This window comes from Hyla sarda, chromosome 6 (assembly GCF_029499605.1).
Source record: "Hyla sarda isolate aHylSar1 chromosome 6, aHylSar1.hap1, whole genome shotgun sequence".
Classification (NCBI taxonomy): Eukaryota; Metazoa; Chordata; class Amphibia; order Anura; family Hylidae; genus Hyla; species Hyla sarda.
In genome coordinates this window covers 142,417,120-142,443,731 of record NC_079194.1, presented here as the reverse complement: position 1 = coordinate 142,443,731, position 26,612 = coordinate 142,417,120, and the positions used below count along the sequence as shown (strand labels likewise).

The following is a 26,612-nucleotide window of genomic DNA, read 5'->3' as shown; positions in this document are numbered from 1 at the left end:
TCACTTACAATAACTTAATATGTTGTTGAGACATGAGAAAACTTTTGTCGATATGCCTCTCACACTGCTAATCTAGATCATCCCCGCTCTGTACTGATGAGGGGGCAAAAACCCCGAAACAGGCTGTCTGCAGATTGGGTTAAATCTTTCCTTTTAGAAAAGTGTGTAGCTTGGCAAAATCTCGGTCAGGTATCCAGACTCCGTAGGGGGAGATTTATCAAAACCTGTGCAGAGGAAGAGTGGTGCAGTTGCCCATAGCAACCAATCAGATTGCTTCTTTCATTTTCCACAGGCCTCTAAAGAGGCCTGTGGAAAATGAAAGAAGCAATCTGATTGGTTGCTATGGGCAACTGCACCACTCTTCCTCTGCACAGGTTTTGATAAATCTCCCCCATAGTGAGTAGATACTCTGATTCTAAGGGAATGTCATCAGGACCGATGACATGTTAATGAGCTACTTAGCATATTCCTCTTTCCAGGTCATAAAAAGTCTTAGGTCGTCTTGTATTAACCCATACATTTGAGATCTCCACAGAGTGGCCTGATGATATTAAGGTCAGGAAATTGTGGTGGTCGCTCCAGGACCTTCTATTTTTTCTGATGTAACCTCTGAAGGGTCAACTTGGCTTTGTGATTAGGGTCATTGTCCATTAGCGTCCTATGCACAGTTTTAATGCAGAAGAAAGCAAATTGTCTGCCAGTATTTTCTGATAATATGATGCATTTATCCTGCCATCAATTTTCCCAACATTCCCTGTGCCTTTAGAGCTTATACCCCCAAAAGAGTAGCCACCACCATGCTTCACAATGGGGATGGTATCCTTTCCGCTTTAGACCTTGCTGACCTCTCTTTAAACATGGCTTTTTGGTCTCTTCACTCCAAATTACAGTGTGCCAGAATCTGTGAGGGGTGTCAGTGTGTTGTTGGGCATATTTTAACATTTTTTTTGCCTCTTTGGGGCAGTAAAGGCTTCTTTCCTTAAAGGGGTACTCCTGTGGAAAACACATTTTTGCTAATCAACTGGTGCCAGAAAGTTAAACAGATATGTAAATGACTTCTATTTAAAAATCTTTCAGTACATATCAGCTGCTGTATGAAGTATTTCTTTCTGGAGTTCTTTTCAGTCTGACCACAGTGCTGTCTGCTGACACCTATGTCCGTATCAGGAACTGTCCAAAGCAGGAAAGGTTGGCTATGGAGATTTGCTTGTACTCTGAACAGTTCCTGACATGGACAGAGGTGTCAACAGAAAGCTGTGTTCAGACTGGAAAGAACTCCAGAAAGAAATACAACTTCCTCTTGAGTATACAACAGCTGATAAGTACTGGAAGGATTAAGATTTTTAAATAGAAATAATTTACAAATCTGTTTAACTTTCTGGAGCCAGTTGATTTGAAAAAAAATGTTTTTCACCGGAGTACCCCTTTAAACTCGATTGTACAGCTCATTTTTGTTCAAGTGCTCCTTGAAAACAACCACACTGTGTTTCCAGAGCAGCCTGTATTTCTCCTTGTGTTTCTGAGGGTTTTTCTTTGTAATCTTTTTTGGGTCTACCTGATCTTTGCTTGGTATCAAGAGATCCCCAAATTTTCCACTTGTTAAGAAGTACTTATCAGCTGCTGTATACTACAGAGGAAGTTGTGTAGTTCTTTTCTGTCTGACCACAGTGCTCTCTGCTGACACCTCTGTCTGTGTCAGGAACTGTCCAGAACAGGAGAGGTTTGCTATGGGGATTTGCTTGTACTCTGGACAGTTCTGACATGGACAGAGGTGTCAGCAGAGAGCACTGTGGTCAGACAGAAAAGAACTACACAACTTCCTGTGGAATTTACAGCAGCTGAGATTAAGTACTGAGATTAAGATTTTCAAATATAAATAATTTACAAATCTGTTTAACTTTCTGGCACCAGTTGATTTAAGAGTTGATTTGTTTTCCACCGGAGTACTCTTTTAAAGTGTTTGTGTATAAATCTGGGGGGACTTCTAAAAACCTGTGCAGCTGAAGAGTGGTGCAGTTGCTTAGCAACCAAATTGCTTCTTTGCCTCTGGGAAAAAATGTAATCTGGTTGCTAATGGTAACTGCACCAGTTTTCCTCTACACATGTTTTGATAAATCTCCCTGATTTAACGTGTTAGCCCTCATGGGGATGCATTGAGCCAAAAGAACTGCATAACAGTACTTGAGTACCCCTTTAAGGGTAGGGTCACACGTGCTGCATATTTGCTGCTGTGTATTTTCTTACCAAATTAAGTCAACGGATAGTAAAATATGTTGATTGATATGAGACCCTACCCTTAACAACAATTTAAAAAGACACAGGTGTTGGGAATTCCCCTTTAATTGCCATTTTAAACTTGTGTCTGTAATAACAAGGCCAAACATACGAGGATATGTAAACGCCAGGTTGATCAGGGCCATTTGGGTGATTTCTATTATCATTTTGATTTTAAAAGGGGCAAACAACCATGTGATAATAAATGGCTTCAAATGATCACTAAATAATTTTAGAATTTCTGCCAGGGTATGCAAACTTTTGAGAACTGTACCAGACACTTCACACGAACAACTGCCCCCTCCTTTCTGGCAAGAATGTGGAGCGACAATACATCTGACTAGTGTTTCTTAGGTGGTTTCATAACACAGACCACAAGATGTAACAGCAATGAATCGTCCCAGTGGTGGGGGAGGGAGCACTTACCTTGTAGTGCATTCAGGATGCTGAAGAGATACTGGACAGGCAGAATAAGGGCTCCATATGAGAAGAAGGCTAGACACCATGGCAGCCCCAGCATGCAGCTTAGGCCCAGCAATGTGATGCAATGGCGGATTTTCTCTGCCCGTGTGTGTGGGGAGAGTCTTAGAACTCGACGAGTCATGGCCACCATCATACAGAAGTTAAACGCAAGAATGGCAGCGCAAAAGCCCAGATTCAGTGTCTGGATGATGGGATCTGTCAGCCAACAGCTACGAGAAAAAAAAAAGAACTGAAATGTAGCAGACATAAAAACCACGTCAACCATGAGCTTCAACCGAAAGAACTTACATGGCAGCTGTAGAGTTGTGGACATGCGGCCGCTCTACTGGGATGTAATATACCCCATAACTCTCCTGACATATCAGCGCCACAGCTATCACAGTAAAGATGGGCACTCCTGTAGAGAAGACGTGATAACTCTTAGCATCCATGCTGCTGTGTGGAAGTCATAAAACACAAATAGAGACTAGAAGACAAAAGACTCACCCCAACCACCCAGGCCAAGCTTTACAGTTGTGATTGAGGAAGCGGCAAAGACTTTGACTACTAGCCGGTAGAGATTGAAGCCTTCAATGGCCATCCAGGAGAAAGTACAGAGCAGAGAAAAGTGCAGAACAGCTGCAGAACTGATACAGAGACTGTGCTCCTCAAGTGCCCCAAGCACAGCGCTCACTATGAAGCTCAGGTCCAGTAAAAGGACTGCCACCAACAGGTTCACATGGATCTGTAACGTGGGGTTCGAATGCATCTTCCTGTTAGGAAATCAAATGTCACCAAACTGTATTGTACACATACATGTATTGTCAGCATACGCTGTACTGTACACATGTGTAACACATTAGCACACACAGCGTTAAACTAATATGTACACGACAGCACACATTTCATATACAGTGGTCCCTCAAGTTACAATATTAGTTGGTTCTAGGACGACCATTGTATGTTGAAACCATTGCATGTTGAGACCAGAACTCTATGGAAACCTGGTAATTGGTTCTAAAGCCCCAAAATGTCATCCAAAAATAGGAAAAAGTGAGGATTAAAGAAAAATAAGTAGATAACCAATATAGATAAAAGCAAGTCCTTACATATAAAAGAAAGAAAGATCTGCTGGGAGCTGTAAATCACTGTCTATGTCAGTGTTTCCCAAGCAGGGAGCCTCCAGCTGTTGCAAAACTACAACTCCCAGCTGGGGGCACCCTGCTTGGGAAACACTGGTCTATGTAGAGGACAGGAGCTTATTCGGGGTCCTGTATAGTACACACAATGTCCTGAAAAAGTAACATGGAGTCTCCCTCACCTGGTGTCCAAAGGAGCAGCTAACCTTGGCACAGGTAAACTGTACAGCACATGTAATACCTCTCTGTACTGTAGGGGGTATTACCAGACATCAGTCAGTGCCTACGCTTCAGTAATACAGGGGTTTGCCCATACAGAATTGCCCATTTTGATTGGTCAGTTCTCTCGGCCATTGACAAGTTTCACAGATCTGGATTGTCTTTGTCCAGATTGTCATTGTATGTTGAGTTTGGTTTCAACTTACAATGGTCCAGAAAAGACCATTGTATGTTGAAACTATTGTATGTTGAGGCCATTGTAAGTTGAGGGATCATTGTATATGTAACACATCAGCACACAATGCACTGTAGCCACATGCATAACACAGCTGCACACAGTACATTGTACACATTAAACATGTCAGCACACACCTCAGTCACACAAACACAGCTTTGTAGAAATATGTGTAACACGACAGCCACCACTGCACTGTATTCATATGTGTAACATGTCAGGCCACTTTTCACATACATGTACACAATATACCTGGAGCAGCAGATCCAGATGATCGTGAAGAAACATGAGAGGGCAGAAATGCTGCATCCAACAAATGTCAGAACAGACAGGGACACAAGATGTTCCTCGGAGATAACTTCATTGGACATACTCTGGACAACAACAAAGAACTGGATTAATGGGGGCCGGGTTAGGGTTGATATAGCAGATTACTGGGGTTTAGGATGGCGGTGTTGTAGCATGTTACTGGGTTCAGGATGGAAGTGATGTAGTAGGTTACTAAATTTGGGGCGGGGATGATGAGTAGATTACTGGGGATCAGGATGAGGGTAATTTAGAAGATTTTGTGGCTTAAAGGGGTACTCCCGTGGAAAACTTATTTATTTATTTTTTCTTTTTAAATCAACTGGTGCCAGAAAGTTAAACAGATTTGTAAATCACTTCTATTAAAAATTTTTAATCCTTCCAGTACATTTTAGGGGCTGTATACTAAAGAGAAATACAAAAAAGAAATGCATTTCCTGTGATGTCCTGACCACAGTGCCCTCTACTGACCTCTGCTGTCATTTTTAGGAACTGTCTAGAGCAGCATATGTTTGCTATGGGGATTTTCACCTGTTCTGGACAGTTACTAAAATGGACAGCAGAGGTCAGCAGAGAGCACTGTGGTCATGACATCAGAGGAAATGCATTTCTTTTTGGGATTTCTCTTTAGTATACAGCCCCTAAAAAGTACTGGAAGGATTAAGATTTTTTAATAGAAGTGATTTACAAATCTGTTTAACTTTCTGGCACCAGTTGATTTAAAAAAAAAAAGGTTTCCACAGTAGTACCCCTTTAAGGAAGGGGGTGATGTAGTCACTGGGGTTCAGGTTTCAGGTGTGGCAAGTTACTTAGGTTCAGGGTATCAGTGATGTAGTAGATTACGTAGGTCAGGATGGGGGTGTTTGATGGTTACTGAGTTAAAAATAGATTACTGGGGCTCAAAAAGATGTAGCAAATTACTGGGGTCCAGGATGGGGATGAAGTAGTAGATGAAAAGTACTGATTTCAGGAAGAGGTTGATGTAGGTTACTGGGGTCCAGGATGGGGCTGGTTTGGTGATTTCTGGGGTTTAGGATAGGGTTGATATAGTAGATTTTTGGATGTAACTGAACACTTATTAGGGATGAGACCCGAATCCTTCTTTACTACTCACCATCAACAGAGCAAAATATGTGAGGTGGTTACATCTACAATCTGTATATCCTTCACCGGGCACTGTACAACATCCATCTGTTTTCCAGGCTTCTGATAACTCTTTTGAAAAGAACATACAGTATGGTCATTTGTCATTGTACAGATATTGTCATTGTCTAGAATACTAGGCCTCAAGTTAACCGTCACCCCATATTAGCAGAAGGTCAGGATACTCACCGTCCCAAAACTTGCAAACTGGAGATGGGTTCAGCTGTATTGAAGAAGAGTTCACCTGTGACACAACAGAGGGGAACACATTAGGGAAAATTGTTATGAATGTATCACAGCTAATATAACCCCCTATTTATAATGGTAATATTTTATTGATATGCATTAAAAATTTAAATGTCCCCCACAAACAGTAATTGGTGACTATCAACAAAAACCAAATAACCTCCACCTTTAAATAATTCAACAGGAGGTCAGACCACATTTAGATATAGCATATATTGTAAGTTAACACTTGTGAACCTCACAGGATCTATTCTCATCCACCCAATAATTTTCAATGGGACCCAAGGCTACTTGTTGTGAGCCACACCTCCACTAGATGCACCACGTGAAAAATAACATAAAAGATCCTACTTTAAAATTGTTCCGACGCGTTTCTCCCTTATGATATTGGGTGGTGGCCGGACAGCTGTCCAACAGAATGATTTGACGCACATCTATAGCATCTGGGGCAATACTGAGGGTCAGGCTATTCCTGTGGCTGTTTATCATTTTGTCAGCCCTTATTAAAGGGCCACACCACCGGTATTTATACTCCTTGAGAAACCCCAATATCATAGGGGAGAAACGCGTTTGAACAATTTTAAAGTAGGATCTTTTATGTTATTTTTCACGTGGTGCATCTAGTGGAGGTGTGGGCCACAACAAGTAGCCTTGTGTCCCATTGAAAATTATTGGCTGGATGAGAATAGATCCTGTGAGGTTCACAAGTGTTAACTTACAATAAATGCTATATCTTAATGTGGTCTGACCTCCTGTTGAATTATTTAAAGGTGGAGGTTATTTGTTTTTTGTTGATAGTCACTAATTACTGTTTGTGGGGGACATTTACATTTTTTATGTATATCAGCTATTGAAAAAGGGGTCTCCCCGAAATGCGTCTAGCCCTGTACCTACTTCACACAGACCACCTCTGGAACTATTACCCACTACCAACATTGGCAACAGCTGGAACCCCCCATTGCCTAGACCACTGTTCAGGACGTGCCCCCTGCTGCGCATACAACGTCACCTGCATCCACTCACCAACCTGCCTGTTTGCCGTGATTCCATCTGTAAGACCGAGCAATCATCTGTGCCCCACCGGAGGAAGTTCTGGCCACACCGCGCAGACACATCTATTGTGCCGGCTACCCAGCCGAGCCAGCCTGTCACGAGGAGCCCAGCACACCAGGGGCTACCATACCGACCCAAACGGAGCGGTGAGTGGTGCAGAAGCACCAACAATGATTACTTGCTATAGTATCTCTGGATCCATACTAGTTACAATATTTCCTGGATTACAACACCTATTGCTACTATTATTCTAATTGCTACTGTTATTCTAAGACTGCCGATAATTGCTACTGTTATTCTAAGACTGCCAATAATTGCTACTGTTATTCTAAGACTGATGATAATACAAATCAGATAACAGAAACGGATGGATTTGACCAAATATAATCCAAGTTATACAGAGGTGGCTGCTATAAACTATTATTTTATCTTACATCATTGTTTTAATATTATTTTGTTTTTTAATACTGGTCTCTAGCAAGGGCCCTGCTGAGACCATTTATGTAACTAATTAATCAATAAACATTTTTTGGCTATCAATACAACTAGTCTGCACATTCTATTCCATTACACATATATTCCATTTTAACCACTATATACTTTTATTAAAAACCCAGTGATCCATTCCACATATAGTAAGTATATACCTTGAGGTCTGCAACCCTTTTTCTTTTAATGTATATCAATAAACTATTACCATTTTAAAAAGGGGGTTATATTAGCTGTGATACATTTGAGAAATTTACCTCTTGCTTACCAAATTTAGTTTATGCTGTGATATAAAATTGTTGTAAAGGATGATCCTGAGAGACACATTACACTGCAGTAAATTACCAATGACTACCTCTCAATATCCATGTGCAAGACCCCCCACCCCCACCCAACCCCCCATCACCCACATCTCAGAGAGAGAGAGCTAGCAGATAGAGAAGATACCAGTGACATCTGCAGATGTGTGACGGTTGGGTCTTTATCATGTACATCTACAGTTAAACCCCCACATTTTACAGGTGCAGCTCCCATCATGTAGCAATGGAAAAAGATAAGACCCAATGATACATAAATGATTGGGCAGGTTTCCCAAGACAGATGTTATAGGGAAAGGAGCATTACTTAGGATGGGTATGGTAAGGAGAGGTGTGTTACCCAAGAAAGGCGTGGTAGGGAGATGAGTGTACCCAGAATACGTGTGGCAAAGGCTGGAGATGTCATCCAGGATAATAATTACAGGGAGTTTTTTTTTGACAGGGCTGAATTGTAGGGAGAGCACATGAGCCAGTTCCTTCAAATGTCCCATTATTTTATAGTTCTTCCCCTGGCATACACTATTTATATTGGTAATATATAGACTGTTTACCTCCCACCTGCTTGTGGCACACTCTTTTGAGCTTCCAGGTTCAGGTGTCTCCAGAATAGACTTCAGAGACGGGAGCTTTGCATATGAATGGCCGACTCAATTATAGAGGGTCTGGATGACACCACATTTTTTTTGCCCAGTGTCTTCCACCAACCTTAATTTACCCCCGGTTGTCACATTTCTTACCTGTGAGAGCTGGTGGTAAAAGGTGATGACAATGTCTTCAGAGAGATTGGAGACCTGTGTTCCCTGCAAGGTTATGCCAACCACCTGACTGCCCATAACGGTGCTGTTTGCAGGATCCTGTGTGCACATATGGGAAAACATATGGGGGAGATTTATCATTGTTGCTTTGTTAAGCGAGTTCTGTAGGCATTTTTTTTCTTGCTTTTGGTTTTGCTTATGTGTGACATATTTATCATACTATCACAGGGGGTTGATAAATTTGGCTCACATAAGCAAAAAACAATAAATCACTTTTTGAATACCATTTTTTTAAGCACACATAAGCAAAAACCAATAAATGACTTCAGAACACCACTTTGTCACCCAACCTCAAGTCGCAGCTGTGAAAAAAATTTGAAATATATATGTATATGTATTTATATATATATATATATATATATATATATATATATATATGTGTGTGTGTGTTTATTTACAACTTTTTTCCCCCTGAATGGACTAACCCATTTTTTGATAGTTTTTTTTCTTCTCATTACAGATCTGTGTATGCTGTGGACTTCTTCAGATTCGGTGGACTACGATGAACCACGTATTTTTTGTTTAATATTAATAAAATGTTTAATGAGGGCTTGTGGGGCAGTGTTTTTTTTGGAATAAAAGTTTGTTAAATGTGTATTTTTTTTAATTTACTTTACTGGCTTAGTAGTGAAAGCTGTCTTATAGACGGAGTCCATTACTAAACCAGAGAATAGTGTTAGGCCCAAAAACAGCGCTAACCCCCAAATATTACCCCAGTACCCACCGCCTATGCGGTAACAGGCTGGCGTTATTTAGGCTGGGGAGGGCCAGTAACAATGGTCCTCGCCCACCCTGGCAATGTCAGGCTGTTGCTGCTTGGATGGTATCTGGCTGATACTGAAAATACAGGGAACCCCCCTTTTTTTATTGTTTCATTCTTGGAAAAAAAACGCATTGGGTTCCCTGTATTTTCAGTATCAGCCAGATACCAACCAAGCAGCAACAGCCTGACGTTACCAGGGTGGGAGAAGACCATTGTTACTGGCCCTCCCCAGTCTAAATAACGCCAGCCTGTTACCGCCTAGGCCCAGGAGCACAATTTTTGACGCTCCGGGCCTGTTGGTATCGGCTCTCCTGTGGAGGTGAGTACCAGGGTAATAATTGGGAGTTAGCGCTAGCTGTTTTTGGGGCTAACGCTAAGCCCCAGCTTAGTCATGGACTCCGCCTATAAGACGACTTCTACTACTAAGCCTGTAAAGGAAATAAAAAAAAAACAACACTTTTTAAAAACTTTTATTCCAAAAAACACTCCCCCCACAAGCCCTCGTTAGCCATTTTATTAATATTAAAAAAATAAAATAAATAAATAAATAAACACTGGTCATTGATGTAATACACCAAATCCGAAGAAGTTCTCTGCATACACGGATCTGAAATGAGAAGAAAAAAACACGGAAATTGGTTTGTATGTTTATGGCCCCCTTCCTTTGGGAAAACATCCATACACCAGCGTTTCCAAACAAGAGGCCTCTAGCTGTTGCTAAACTACAACACCCATCATTTGTAATTTAGCAACAGCGAGCCTCCATTTAGCAACAGCTGGAGTCTTGCTGTTTTTAAACTAGTTTAGCAACAGCTGGAGGCACCCTGTAGCTAAACTACTACTCCCGTGATGGGATTTGTAGTATAGCAACAGCTGGAGGCCCCCTGTAGCTAAACTACTACTCCCATAATGGAAGTTGTAGTTTAGCAACAGCTAGAGGCTCCCCCTAGCTCATTCCCCCAGCTCATCACTCCTCCCCAAAAGCTCATCTCTCTTCCCCCCCACCCCCAAGCTCATCTCTCCTCTCCCCCCCACCCCCAGCTTATCTCTCCCCCAACTCATCTCCCCCAGCTCATCTCTCCCCCAAGCTCATCTCCCCCAGCTCATCTCTCACCCAAGCTCATCTTCCCCAGCTCATCTCTCCCCCAAGCTCATCTCCCCCAGCTCATCTCTCCCCCCTCCAGCTCATCTCCCCCCTCCAGATCCCCCCCCAGCTCATCTCCCCCACCCCTCCAGGTCATCTCCCCCCCAGCTCATCTCTCCCCCCTCCAGCTCATCTCCCCCCACCTCCAGCTCATCCCCCCTCCAGCTCCCCCCATCCAGTTCATCTCCCCCCCCCCTCCAGCTCATCCCCCCCCTCCATCTCATCTCTCCCCCCTCCAGCTCATCTCTCCCCCCTCCAGCTCATCTCTCCCCCCTCCAGCTCATCTCTCCCCCCCTCCAGCTCATCTCTCCCCCCCTCCAGCTCATCTCTCCCCCCCTCCAGCTCATCTCTCCCCCCCTCCAGCTCATCTCTCCCCCCCTCCAGCTCATCTCTCCCCCCCTCCAGCTCATCTCTCCCCCCTCCAGCTCATCTCTCCCCCCTCCAGCTCATCTCTCCCCCCTCCAGCTCATCTCCCCCCTCCAGCTCATCTCCCCCCTCCAGCTCATCTCCCCCCTCCAGCTCATCTCCCCCCCCCTTCCAGCTTATCCCCCCCCCCTCCAGCTCATCCCCCCTCCAGCTCATCCCCCCTCCAGCTCATCCCCCTCCAGCTCATCTCCCCCCTTCCAGCTCATCTCCCCCCTTCCAGCTCATCTCCCCCTCCAGCTAATCCCCCCACCCTCCAGCTCGTCTCCCCCCACCCTCCAGCTTGTATCCCGCAACCTCCCTGCTTATCTTTCTTCCGCTGCTTATCTTTCTCCTGCCACTTATCTTTCTTCCGCCGCTTATTTTTCCTCCGCCGCTGGTCAGCTTCATCTTGCCGCCTGTACATCTCCCACCCCGCCACTTGCTGTTACAGGACTATGTCCTTTCAGTGAGCATATGCTGGGAGTTGTAGTTGCAGCGGTGAGCGGGCCAGTGGTAGATGCAGGCCGGCCGGCTCCCCGGAATATGAAACTACAGAGTAATCTCATGCTTCCCGGTCCTAGCTGTGATTGGCTGGTCGGTCTCAGGCAATTACAGCTCAGACAGGGAAATATGAAATTACACTGTAGTTTCATATTCCGGGGAGCCCGGCGGCGGAGGAAAGATAAGTGCACTTAGAGCCACCCACATTTGCAACCTTTTGACAAATACACCAGGTACAGGAATGATTAATCCTCCCCCCCCCCCCCCCCATGTGCTTGAAGTCTCACCTGGAAGATGGCTCCAGAGCCGCGGATCCGGACCACCTGCAGCCTTGTGCCAGGGTCAATTGTCTCCAGCAGCAGTTTTGGAAAAGAAAGTGAAACTCCAAAGCGATCAGGAATAGAATTCAGCTGTAGGGACGAGAAGAAAACAAATACATTATACTGCCATTATACATTGTGAAACACTCAGCATCAAGCTTATGTAAAAATGTTTATTTCCATATAGCCCTTGTATGGCCTTTCATGGACATATGGCTTCCCGCTATACATCGCCCCTAGTGTCCATGACATACTTTCACTCACCACGTCAGAGGAATGCAGCTTATATACAGCCGCCTGCAGAGAACCTTTCCCAAAATGGTGTCGGTCCTCATCTAATGTCACATTTGACAACAAATCATCAATCCAGCAAAGGAGTCTGAAAAGAGATAAAAAGGCAGTGATGAGTGGGGTAATTACACCTGGCTCCTCAGGGGACTCATGTCTCTGACAAATGTATTGACTTACATTCTTCCACTCCCATTGAAATGCTCCTTGCCCAGATAGTCAGAAACTTGTGAGATCTCATGTTCCACACTCTTTGTATCTACAAGTCAAGCAGACACAATGATCAATCCTGACTCTAGGAGCATGACCACCCCCATCATCTATCATAATAAGGGGAACTGAAACTAAATGATTTATTATCTGGTAAAAACCTTATCTCTATTCTCATTGTCTGCATAAATATAACACGTTGTCCTGCTTCTTCTAGTATCTCCACTCATTCTTTCTTCTTCCTATACTGAGATATTTCTCTACTTTTGTTTACCCCTTCAAGCAGTCCTTCCCCTTCATGTACTCTTCCCTTCCCCTGCCTGCTCTAAGTCCCTCCCCTTCATGTGCTTGGTCCTTCCCATGCTTAAATTATGTCCATCCCCTTCATGAGCTCTGTCCCGCCCATCCTCGAATTAAGTCCCACCCCTTTATGTACTCTATCTCCTCCATGTCTGCACAAAGTCCCTATGTTTATGTGCTCAGTCCTTCCCCTACCTGCACTATGTCCCTCTCCTGTTTGCACTATGTTCCTCCCCTTTATGTGCTCTGTCCATCCCATGCTTGCACTATGTTCCTCCCCTTTATGTGCTCTGTCCCTCAAATGCTTGCACTGTGTTCCTCCCCATTATGTGCTCTGTTCCTCCCATGCCTGCACTAAGTCCTTCCCCTTCATGTGCCCTGTCCCTCCCCTGCCTACAGCTGCATTGGTGTGACCGATGATGACAGTGGAAAACCCTGACAATCCTAAGAGTGAGAAGATGAGCAGTAGCTGTGATAAAAATCATAGCAGGGATTACACAGAATAGAACAGGACACACATGAAACCGACAGACTTCCTCCATAACAAATGTGACACCTAACCACACAGCTCTGCTATGTTCTCTCATATATGAACAAATGTCTAGTAATGTCATATATGGACAAATTCCTCATTTTCCTCTCCTGAAATGAGCTGCTGCTGGGAAACTACAGAATGGGCCTCATGGTTGTTAAAATGTAATGTGTGAGCATCCAGACGCTGCAAGTGACTTTTGTGCTACTGTGATCAGAGACCTTAGGGATTAATGCTGTTTTGTCCCCTCCTCCTCAGTTTCCCACACAATGCCCTGGTGCAGGGGAAGGGGGATGTGACGGGCCTTTGCACTTGGCACAGATTTCAGATAACTGAAATTCCATCAATTCAGAACAAGTGTTCAGCAGTGGCGCCTCCTCCCTGTGGGGATAATGTTCAGTTAATCGGCATCCACACCTTTAATGCAGACACATCAGATGAGGCAAAATATCACGGCAATGCATACCATACAGAGGATTGGGGTCTAATAATGACCGGGGAGAGGTTTTGTTAGGCAAGGTCAGATCTTCTCTGCCCAACAAGAACATTTCCATTGTAATGTATAGCTGGGGCCAAATAGACAGTATGAGCACATTCACTTCAGGAATATGGGGCAGAAACTAGTGACCAACAGTTCTTTTGTCTTTTTGGGAATTATAAGGAGGATTTTTTAGAGGTCCCCAACCAGTTACTGTTTTGATGCACTGTTTTTTGATGGTCACAAAGCCCCCTTCCAATCAGTCACTGGATGCACTATGTCCTCCTATGGTCACAGAGCCACCCTTCATCAGTCCCTGTTTGGCTACACTGGGTTCTCATGTACTGTTCTTCTCCCCCCCCACACACACACATTGGATCATAAAAAAGAAAGCCTTATTCCTATATATCGCCATGCATAATGCACTGTCCTGGTGATCACATAGTCTACTGGGAGTTGCTGTTCCACATAGTAGACAGCAGTAATCTAAGTAATCTAGATATTACAGGGGGCACTCCCAGAACAAGTGTGCAGATACCACCGATCTACGTGCAGTTATCTGAGTAGAATGAGCCTGAGAATCAATTGGTGCAGGGGATTTCAGGATGGAAAAATGATGTCCCCCATTTTCACTGTGTATCTGTGTATGTTTATGTGGCATCAGCACCTAAACAAGAGACCAGAGGTTGTGTGGGAGGATATGACATATTCACAGACAGAAAAGGGGAAGGGAAAACCTCTGAGGTGTCTGTCTGAACACAAAGAGACAGTATGTAATAACTAGAAATAGACAGAAATAGATAGAAAGATGCAGAGAAAGAGAGAAGGCGGAAGAAAAAGAGTGAGGGTGATATGAAATAAGAGACAAAAGACAGGAAAAAAGTATGAAAAGAAGAGGGAAAAGAGAGAAAGAGAGGGGGATGGAAGGAGGACAGAAAGACAGAGAAAGAGATGGGAGAGACAGAAAAGGGAAGAAAGGACAGGATAGGACATGACAGGAAGAATTAGGCTAGAAACACACTGCGTTTATGGTTTCCCTCACAGGTATCTGTTGGCATCCCTCCAAAAACTACGGGACTGCATTCTGTGTTCATCCTAATAAAAGGTCTATAGATTCACCCTTGATTTCATTAGCCCAACAGTTCGATCCAATGAATTTAATGTCACCTGCTGCTGTCTGCAACAGTATATGTTGGCATCCCATTCATGGCATGTCGACAGATACCTGATACAGAAACCATAAATGCAATGTGTTCTTGCCTTACTCACTACTCCTCCTATCTTACCCATCAGTGTGGTCTCACCTGTGTCAATGGATTGGAGGGAGAAGCTGAAGTTGCAGGAGTTCACAAGGGGTCGTCCATTGATGGTACAATTGATGAGAAGGTTGTCAGGATTGCAGGTGTATGACGGGGGTGCTTCCTGGGGCAGCTCTCTCCTGGTTGGTAGGCTGGCTGGCACGTTCCATGATTTGGTCACTCCATATGTAAAGTTAAAGATACGTAAGCCAGGAATCCAGTGAACGCAGAATGTATAGGGCCCAGCCTGTGGCTGCAGAATGATCTCATCATAGGACAAAACTGAGGAACGCACTATCAGAGCCTCTTCTGTGTTCAGCACGGTAAATACATCATCTCCAGAGCTGCCAGAATAACGCAGTTTGTTTCCACCAAGTAGTTGCTTCCGCCATCCACATAGTGACAGCCCCTGTGTGCCTGGTGCCACCCCTGCAAGACATAAAAAAAGACCTCCAGCAAAAACCCATCTTTTCATCATGGCACCTCGATTGTCAAGCTCTGGATTTCCTTTATTGTACTCACTTCCCTGCAGCTTAGCCTCCTATCTGCTTCTGATCAGACACACTCTTGAATTTACTATTTCACTCTACTTTCTCTAAGCTAACAAATCAATCCCATGATGCCTCAGCACAGCATAACATGGGCAACTATACCCATACCAACCTTTAAAGAAACCCTGATATAACAGGAACTGGTCACTACAGGAAAAATTAACAGCTTTAAAACAAGGTTAGATACATTCCTGGAACAAAATAACATTAATGCTTATGAAGAAATATAAAATCCCATCCCTTCCCCAATACCCCTACCCTTCAATTCCCTGGTTGAACTTGATGGATGTATGTCTTTTTTCAACCGTACTATGTAACAACCTCTCCCACCACCTCTAATTCTTTTTCTGGCCACTGTGTATTAGTGCGGCCAGGAGTCGGGGTAACCAACATATGTACACTCTCTCTATAAGCTTATGTTAGTGAGCTCTTTTTATGACATCTCTGTTAAATGAATGCCAATATAACTGGTTAATGCATCTGTCACCCATAGGCTATAATGGCATTGGTTTAACATATATGTCATGGAATGCTATTTAAAGGAAACATGTCCCTTGTTTCATGCTGCCCAAAGCATGGGAAACATGAAACAGATACAGGCAGTGGGATGCTGGGGCACTTATAATTTACTCTAAAATGCTCAGACATTTAAAAGAAATGGAGATGTCTAGTTTTTTGTGCCATTATCCCTGAGCTACCAGAATCTAAAACAACACACCAGACACCTGCAGTCGCTTACTCGGTGCCCCTGTGTTGCCTCTCCAGTCCTCCACTGCGGTCTTCTTCCTGGTTGTCTGTGGTCAACATGTCACAACACAGATCAACAAATCAACGACTGCAGTGATGTCCCATCTAGTCTGGTGATAGGCTGAGTGGCAGGGTGAAGTATTAAGCCTCAGCACTGGTTGCCGGGGCTCAGTGCATCCCACCGCCGTTAAGCCTCAAGCTGAGGTGGGACATAGCTGCGGACAGTGTTTTTCTGATCAGCGTTGTGACATGTTTACCACGGGCAACCAGGAAGAAGACTGCAGTGGAGGACTCGAGCAGTGGCAGGTGAGTCCAGTTTGTTGTTTTAGATGCTGGCAGCCTGAGCATAATGGCACAAAAAAGTGTTAAATGGGACATCTACTTAAAGTGATGCATCTCTCCCAAGGAATATATAAGGAGAGATGCAACATTCAAGTCCACTAGGGCGGGGAGCAGCTGTGGGGACTGACCATCATAACTACAGCATTAATCTGAGTCTTGGCAACTTTTTAAAACTATGATTTCTCTGAAAATCCTGAGCATTTTTAAGTAAATTTTAATGTCCCAGTAGCCCATTGCCTCTATCTGTTTCATCCTGTCCATGCTTTCTAAGGAACAGGTGGGAGGTTGCCTTTAAAAGCCTTGATGTATCCGATGAATGAATGTTGGCAATAAATACCGTACTGTGGCATTCGTCACAAATAGGGTAGTATGGTATCTGCTTAACAGTATTTGAAAGGATTCCATTGAATGGAATTGTGTAGCCTTTTAAGTAAATCCATTATTTTTGTTATACTAACAAATACCAGCCAAACGGAGGCCAAAGTACACTCCTTTTACCTCCATCGGGCTATGGAATCAATGTAACCACTAAGATGCGAGTGGGCTCAGCACCATCTATTTAAACAAGGGGTGCTGCTATACGTATCAAATATAACACAATATCCAAAGAAAAAGAAACACGCAAAACAGCGCACACCCATAGTATACATATATCAAAAAATCCTTTTATTAGCACATATATCAAAAGACAGACAGTATCGTTAAAAACTTTTAACGATACTGTCTGTCTTTTGATATATGTGCTAATAAAAGGATTTTTTTTATATATGTATACTATGGGTGTGCGCTGTTTTGCTTGTTTCTTTTTCTTCGGATATTATGGAATCAATGTAAGGCTAAGGACACATTTAGCTAGCAGGAGAAAACGTCAGACATTATCTGTTGGAGGCCTCCCATACATGCTAAATAGTTAGCTGGCCTTGCCCAAATCTCCAAATGTTTACCTACAGGCTGCTGGAAAGTGAGAAAATGACACTGTCCTCTAATAACATATATCAAAGAGAGACTGCAGGGAGAGGAGGCTACAGACTGCTGGAAGGTGAGGAGGTGGCACTGTCTTCTAATAACATATATTACAGAGAGGCTACAGTGAGAGGAGGCTACAGGCTGCTGGAAGGTTAGAAAATTACACTGTTCTCTAATAATACAGTCATGGCCGTACATGTTGGCACCCCTAAAATTTTTCAGGAAAATTAAGTGCGCAAGTGCGACAACGGACCGTCGCCCATTCCTTTTCCCCCACTTCGCTCCATCTGTCCACTCTCCCTGCATGAATGCCATCGTTGTACATCTACATGCAATAAAGAGCAAGTGACTTCCCTAAAGACCTGGTGAGTGCATCATTTCTACATATCTTACTTGGAACCTACCTTGAACTGTTTCATGATAGCACCAGGAGGGTCTCATAGCCGTATCAGCCTAGCGGATGTACTATAGGTTTTGGATTAGCAGTGCCGGGTATCTTTCAGGCTGGACATTATCAAGAAGTTTGCAACCCATGGCACTGTAGCTAATCTCCCTGGGCATGCACGGAAGAGAAAAATTGATGAAAGGTGTGAACGCAAGATAGTCCGGATGGTGGATAAGCAGCCCCAAACAAGTTCCAAAGATATTCAAGCTGTCCTGCAGGCTAAGGGAGCATCAGTGTCAGCACAAACTATCCGTCAACAGTTAAATGAAATTAAACACTATGGCAGGAGACCCAGGAGGACCCCACTGCTTACACAGAGACATAACAAAGCAAGGACTACATTTTGCCAAAATGTACTTGAGTAAGTCAACATCCTTCTGGGAAAATGTCATGAGAACAGATGAGACCAAGATAAAGCTTTTTGGTAAAGCACATCATTCTACTGTTTACCGAAAACGGAATGAGGCCTACAAAGAAAAGAACACAGTACCTACAGTGAAATATGGTGGAGGTTCAATGATGTTTTGGGGTTGTTTTGCTGCCTCTGGCACTGGGTGCCTTGAATGTATGCAAGGCATCATGAAATCTGAGGATTACCAACGGATTTTGGTTCGCACTGTACAGCCCAGCGTCAGAAAGCTGGGTTTGCATCCGAGATCTTGGGTCTTCCAGCAGGACAATGACCCCAAACATACGTCAAAAAGCACCCAGAAATGGATGGCAACAAAGCGCTGGAGAGTTCTAAAGTGGCCGGCAATGAGTCCAAATCTAAATCCCATTGAACATTTGTGGAGAGATCTTGAAATTGCTGTTGGGAAAAGGCGCCCTTCCAATAAGAGAGACCTGGAGCAGATTGCAAAGGAAGAGTGGTCCAACATTCCGGCTGAGAGGTGTAAGAAGCTTATTGATGGTTATAGGAAGCCACTGATTTCAGTTATTTTTTTTCCAAAGGGTGTGCAACCAAATATTAAGTTAAGGGTTCCAATAATTTTGTCCAGCCCATTTTTTGGAGTTTGGTGTGACATTATGTCCAATTTGCTTTTTTTCCTCCCTTTTTTGGTTTAGTTCCAATACACACAAAGGGAATAAACATGTGTATAGTAAAACATGTGTTACTGCAATCCTTTTCTGTGAGAAATACTTTTTTTTAAACTTCAGGGGTGCCAACATTTACGGCCATGACTGTATATCAACATCAGTGTTAGATGTAAGTATAATATGGTAGAACCACTACACTATAATACCACTTCTTTTTTGAAAACTCACATAATAGTAAACACCTTAGATATAATACATGTATGCAATAATCCCATTTTCTAGCAATCAAAACAATAAGATAAACCTATATATATATATATATATATATATATATATATATATATATATATATATATACACACACACACATATATATATATACACACACACACACACACACACATATATATATATATATATACACTGCTCAAAAAAATGAAGGGAACACTGAGATAACACATCCCAGAGCTGAATGAACTAATCGTATGAAATACTTTCGTCTTTAAATAGTTGAATGTGCCGACAACAAAATCACACAAAAATTATCAACAGAAATCAAATTTATCAACCCATGGAGGTTGATATGGAGGAATATATGGAGTCACACTCAAGATCAAAGTGGAAAACACTACAGGCTGATCCAAATGATGTAATGTCCTTAAAACAAGTCGAAATGAGGCTCAGTAGTGTGTGTGGCCTCCACGTGCCTGTATGACCTCCCTACAATGCCTGGGCATGCTCCTGATGAGGTGGTGGATGGTCTCCTGAGGGATGTCCTCCCAGACCTGGACTAAAGCATCTGCCAACTCCTGGACAGTCTGTGGTGGAACGTGGCGTTGGTGAATGGAGCAAGACATGATGTCCAAGATGTGCTCAATCGAATTCAGGTCTGGGGAACGGATGGGCCAGTCCATAGCATCAATGCCTTCCCCTTGCAGGAACTGTTGACTCACTCCAGCCACATGAGGTCTAGTATTGTCTTGCATAAGGAGGAACCCAGGGCCAACTGCACCAGCATATGGTTTCACAAGGGGTCTGAGGATCTCATCTTGTCAGGCAGTCAGGCTACCTCTGGCAAGCACATGGATGGCTGTGCGACCGCCCAAAGAAATGCCACCCCACACCATTACTGAACCACCACCAAACTGGTCATGCTGGAGGATGTTGCAGGCAGCAGAACGTTCGCCATGGTGTCTCCAGCCTCTCTCACATGTGCTCAGTGGGAACCTGCTGTCATCTGGGAAGAGCACAGGGCCCCAGTGGCGAATTTGCCAATCTTGGTGTTCTCTGGCAAATGCCAAACGTCCTGCACAGTGTTGGGCTGTAAGCTCAACCCCCACCTGTGGAAGTCGGGCCCTCACACCACCCTCATGGAGTCTGTTTCTGACCATTTGAGTGGACACATGCACATTTGTGGCCTGCTGGAGGTCATTTTGCGGGGCTCCTCCACGTAGTGCCTCCATGCTCTGGACACTATGCTGACAGACACAGCAAACCTTCTTGCCACAGCTCGCATTGATGTGCCATCCTGGATGAGCTGCCCTACCTGAGCCACTGTGGGTTGTAGACTCTGTCTCATGCTACCACTAGAGTGAAAGCACCGCCAGCATTCAAAAATGACCAAAACATCAGACAGGAAGCATAGGAACTGAGAAGTGGTCTGTGGTCACCACCTGCAGAACCACTCCTTTATTGGGGGGTGTCTTGCTAATTGCCTATAATTTCCACCTCTTGACTCTTCCATTTGCACAGCAGCATGTGAAATTGATTGTCAATCAGTGTCGCTTCCTGAGTGGACATTGTGATTTCACACACACACACACACACACACACACACACACACACACACACATATATACATACATATACTTCTGTTGTAGAAGAATATGCTATAAAGCGAGGCATATACATTAACTGACTTTAATGTGTGTTACTAGTTGCAACACTGTATGTAACAACTAGATTGAAGTGTAGTGTACCATAGTGTATCATACCCCAATCTGACTCTGTTCTCTAATAATATATATCACAGAGAGGCTGCAGGGAGAGGAGGCTACAGACTGATGGAAGATGAGGAGATCACACTGTTCTCTAATAATATATATCACAGAGAGGCTGCAGGGAGAGGAGGCTACAGACTGCTGGAAGGTGAGGAGAGCACACTGTTCTCTAGTAATATATATCACAGAGAGGCTGCAGGGAGAGGAGGCTACAGACTGCTGGAAGGTGAGGAGATCACACTGTTCTCTAGTAATATATATCACAGAGAGGCTGCAGGGAGAGGAGGCTACAGACTGCTGGAGGGTGAGGAGATCACACTGTTCTCTAGTAATATATATCACAGAGAGGCTGCAGGGAGAGGAGGCTACAGACTGCTGGAAGGTGAGGAGATCACACTGTTCTCTAGTAATATATATCACAGAGAGGCTGCAGGGAGAGGAGGCTACAGACTGCTGGAGGGTGAGGAGATCACACTGTTCTCTAATAATATATATTACAGAGAGGCTGCAGGGAGAGGAGGCTACGGACTGCTGGAGGGTGAGGAGATCACACTGTTCTCTAGTAATATATATCACAGAGAGGCTGCAGGGAGAGGAGGCTACAGACTGCTGGAAGGTGAGGAGATCACACTGTTCTCTAGTAATATATATCACAGAGAGGCTGAAGGGAGAGGAGGCTACGGACTGCTGGAGGGTGAGGAGATCACACTGTTCTCTAATAATATATATCACAGAGAGGCTGCAGGGAGAGGAGGCTACGGACTGCTGGAGGGTGAGGAGATCACACTGTTCTCTAGTAATATATATCACAGAGAGGCTGCAGGGAGAGGAGGCTACAGACTGCTGGAAGGTGAGGAGATCACACTGTTCTCTAGTAATATATATCACAGAGAGGCTGAAGGGAGAGGAGGCTACGGACTGCTGGAGGGTGAGGAGATCACACTGTTCTCTAATAATATATATCACAGAGAGGCTGCAGGGAGAGGAGGCTACAGACTGCTGGAGGGTGAGGAGATCACACTGTTCTCTAATAATATATATTACAGAGAGGCTGAAGGGAGAGGCGACTACAGACTGCTGGAGGGTGAGGAGATCACACTGTTCTCTAATAACATATATCACAGAGAGGCTGCAGGGAGAGGAGGCTACAGACTGCTGGAAGGTGAGGAGATCACACTGTTCTCTAGTAATATATATCACAGAGAGGCTGCAGGGAGAGGAGGCTACAGACTGCTGGAGGGTGAGGAGATCACACTGTTCTCTAATAATATATATCACAGAGAGGCTGCAGGGAGAGGAGGCTACAGACTGCTGGAAGGTGAGGAGATCACACTGTTCTCTAATAATATATATCACAGAGAGGCTGCAGGGAGAGGAGGCTACAGACTGCTGGAAGGTGAGGAGATCACACTGTTCTCTAATAATATATATCACAGAGAGGCTGCAGGGAGAGGAGGCTACAGACTGCTGGAGGGTGAGGAGATCACACTGTTCTCTAATAATATATATTACAGAGAGGCTGCAGGGAGAGGAGGCTACAGACTGCTGGAAGGTGAGGAGAGCACACTGTTCTCTAGTAATATATATCACAGAGAGGCTGCAGGGAGAGGAGGCTACAGACTGCTGGAAGGTGAAGAGATCACACTGTTCTCTAATAATATATATTACAGAGAGGCTGAAGGGAGAGGCGACTACAGACTGCTGGAGGGTGAGGAGATCACACTGTTCTCTAATAATATATATCACAGAGAGGCTGCAGGGAGAGGAGGCTACAGACTGCTGGAAGGTGAGGAGATCACACTGTTCTCTAGTAATATATATCACAGAGAGGCTGAAGGGAGAGGAGGCTACAGACTGCTGGAGGGTGAGGAGAGCACACTGTTCTCTAGTAATATATATCACAGAGAGGCTGCAGGGAGAGGAGGCTACAGACTGCTGGAAGGTGAGGAGATCACACTGTTCTCTAATAATATACAGTATATCACAGAGAGGCTGCAGGGAGAGGAGGCTACAGACTGCTGGAGGGTGAGGCGATCACTCTGTTCTCTAATAATATATATCACAGAGAGGCTGCAGGGAGAGGAGGCTACAGACTGCTGGAAGGTGAGGAGATCACACTGTTCTCTAGTAATATATATCACAGAGAGGCTGCAGGGAGAGGAGGCTACAGACTGCTGGAAGGTGAGGAGATCACACTGTTCTCTAATAATATATATCACAGAGAGGCTGCAGGGAAAGGAGGCTACAGACTGCTGGAAGGTGAGGAGATCACACTGTTCTCTAATAATATATATCACAGAGAGGCTGCAGGGAGAGGAGGCTACAGACTGCTGGAAGGTGAGGAGATCACACTGTTCTCTAATAATATATATCACAGAGAGGTTGCAGGGAGAGGAGGCTACAGACTGCTGGAAGGTGAGGAGATCACACTGTTCTCTAGTAATATATATTACAGAGAGGCTGCAGGGAGAGGAGGCTACAGACTGCTGGAAGGTGAGGAGATCACACTGTTCTCTAATAATATATATCACAGAGAGGCTGCAGGGAGAGGAGGCTACAGACTGCTGGAAGGTGAGGAGATCACACTGTTCTCTAATAATATATATCACAGAGAGGCTGCAGGGAGAGGAGGCTACAGACTGCTGGAAGGTGAGGAGATCACACTGTTCTCTAATAATATATATCACAGAGAGGTTGCAGGGAGAGGAGGCTACAGACTGCTGGAAGGTGAGGAGATCACACTGTTCTCTAATAATATATATCACAGAGAGGCTGCAGGGAGAGGAGGCTACAGACTGCTAGAAGGTGAGGAGAGCACACTGTTCTCTAGTAATATATATCACAGAGAGGCTGCAGGGAGAGGAGGCTACAGACTGCTGGAAGGTGAGGAGAGCACACTGTTCTCTAGTAATATATATCACAGAGAGGCTGCAGGGAGAGGAGGCTACAGACTGCTGGAAGGTGAGGAGATCACACTGTTCTCTAATAATATATATCACAGAGAGGCTGCAGGGAGAGGAGGCTACAGACTGCTGGAAGGTGAGGAGATCACACTGTTCTCTAATAATATATATCACAGAGAGGCTGCAGGGAGAGGAGGCTACAGACTGCTGGAAGGTGAGGAGATCACACTGTTCTCTAATAATATATATCACAGAGAGGTTGCAGGGAGAGGAGGCTACAGACTGCTGGAAGGTGAGGAGATCACACTGTTCTCTAATAATATATATCCCAGAGAGGAGAAGATGACACTGTCCTATAATAACATATGTTACATAGAGGCTGCAGGGAGAGGAGGCTACTGGAAGGTGAGGAGGATGTGTAGTGTTATGATAAAGGAGGATGCCCTTAGTCATGTTACAGTGATGGAGGATGTCCTCGGGCACACTGGCTTCATTTGCTTTGTACACATTTCTTTGCTACATGGATCAGTCACAGTCATAGTGGAAGGTTTCAGGGGGAGTGCGGTGTCTTTTTGAACTAAATGTCTCAGATGGCTCAGCCTTCTCTCGCTTCATGTCAGCTATGTCTGGTTTCATGTAGCAGAAGACTTAGAAAATTCCTTAATATATCATTGTTTCAGAACAATCCAACCATAATGAATAGGACATGACACAACCTGCTCAGCCAGTGCAACACCAAGACATATTACAACATATGCTTTATGGTTCTCTAAGGCTGCATTCACATCACGATTTCTCCATCCGACCTGAGTACATGATTTGTATAACTTAAAATCGTATGAAATAGTATATAAAGTCTGATCCATTGACTTCCATTAAAAAAATCGGATCCATTACACACATCCGATTTGATCCGCATCCGATTTCACCCGATTTTTGTTTAGGTCTGAAATTGTGGTCAACCCCGATTTCAGACCCGAACAAAAATCGGGTGAAATCGGATGCGGATCAAATCGGATGTGTGTAATGGATCCGATTTTTTCATGGAAGTCAATGGATCAGACTTTATATACGATTTCATACGATTTTAAGTTATAAAAATCATGTACTCAGGTCAGATGGAGAAGTCGTGATGTGAATGCAGCCTAAGACAGTATCACACATGCTAGGATTAGATACACAGTTCTGCATTGTATTACACGATAGGATTAGGTACAGCTTATTAACAGACAATACTACACATGATATGCGTACATATAGTGGCTCAGATATTGCACTTCTGCAGAGAGTATCACACATAAAAGGCTTAGATACAATACTTAGCAGTCAGTATTACACATGATCAGCTTGGGTATAGTGGCTCAGCCGACACTATCACATTATATAATCATTTATACACACACAATAATATTATACACATCACACACACACACACACAATATTATACACAAATCACCCAGAAAATGACATCATATACACATTATATACACACACATATATATATATATATATATATATATATATATATATATATATATATATATATAATAAAATAACACTATCACACATGATAGGATGGGAGAGTCAGTATTGCTCCAGCTATGAATAGGTACCATGGCTCAGCAGACAGTATCACAAATTATGGGCTTAGATACAGAGACTCATCAGACAGTATAACACATAAAAAGACTTAGCACAGTGGCTCAGAGGACAGTATTATCCATAATAGGGGTGAGTGGCAATGGTTCGGCAGAGAGTATCACACATAAAGGGTTTAGATACAGCAGCTCTGCAGACAGTATCACACATAATGGATTTAGATACAGAGCTCAGTATCTAAGAAGTATCATATAGGAGAGGATAAGTTCCAGAACAGGACTAGATACAGAAGATATTGTTGCACATGCTAGGATTCGGGGTATAGGCAGAGGTACAGTTTTGGGGGTGCAGGTCATTTGAGGAGCAGGTGCTGGGATAATAGAAGAATGGGGACACCTACCATGCAGAAGTAGCAGCAGGAACAGCAAGGACATGGTGACCGATCCTCTAGGGTGATCAGGGCACTGAAGCTGTAGGAGAAAAGAACCTTTGTTAATGTTTGCAGAAGGAGGAGGAGGGGGAGGGAGCCTCTTACTGACACCAACAATGCAAAAGATACAAGGACAACTACAGCTCTGTCTTCTGGGAAGATTTACACTGCACAGTCTCTGGAAGAGAAAGGGTTACACTGCTATGTCTCTGGGAGTAAAGGGGTTACTACATAACACAGTCTTTAAAGGGGTACTGCGGTGGAAAACATTTTTTTATTTTTTTGATCAACTGGTGCCAGAAAGTTTAACAGATTTATAAATTATTTCTATTAAAAAATCTTTACCCTTCCAGTACTTTTTAGCTGCTGTATGCTACAGAGGAAATTCTTTTTTTTCTTTGAATTTCTTTTTTTGTCCACAGTGCTCTCTGCTGACAACTGATGCCCTTATCAGGAACAGTCCAGAGCAGGAGAAAATCCCCATAGCAAACCTATGCTGCTCTGGACAGTTCCTGACATGGACAGAGGTGTCAGCAGAGAGCACTGTGGACAAGACAAAAGAAATCCAAAAATCAAATAATTTCCTCTGTAGCATACTGCTGCTAATAAGTACTGGAAGGATAAAAATTTACAGTAATTTACAAATATGTTTAA

At 43.9% G+C, this 26,612-nt stretch overlaps 1 protein-coding gene across 1 annotated transcript in view; it reads right to left on the bottom strand.

The window, feature by feature from the left end:
- Nucleotides 1–26,612, bottom strand: part of LOC130277465 (adhesion G-protein coupled receptor G1-like) — a 54,944-nt gene that overhangs the window by 3,204 nt on the left and 25,128 nt on the right. Inside the window, exons 3-14 of the mRNA XM_056528137.1 lie at nt 25,929–25,998; nt 14,944–15,366; nt 12,300–12,378; nt 12,096–12,210; nt 11,799–11,921; nt 8,621–8,737; nt 5,968–6,022; nt 5,750–5,850; nt 4,582–4,703; nt 3,244–3,509; nt 3,046–3,154; nt 2,701–2,966 (exon numbers count right to left, since the gene is read on the bottom strand). Of these exons, the coding sequence (XP_056384112.1) occupies nt 2,701–2,966; nt 3,046–3,154; nt 3,244–3,509; nt 4,582–4,703; nt 5,750–5,850; nt 5,968–6,022; nt 8,621–8,737; nt 11,799–11,921; nt 12,096–12,210; nt 12,300–12,378; nt 14,944–15,366; nt 25,929–25,998 (1,846 nt within the window). The remainder of the gene's footprint in view (nt 1–2,700; nt 2,967–3,045; nt 3,155–3,243; nt 3,510–4,581; nt 4,704–5,749; nt 5,851–5,967; nt 6,023–8,620; nt 8,738–11,798; nt 11,922–12,095; nt 12,211–12,299; nt 12,379–14,943; nt 15,367–25,928; nt 25,999–26,612) is intronic.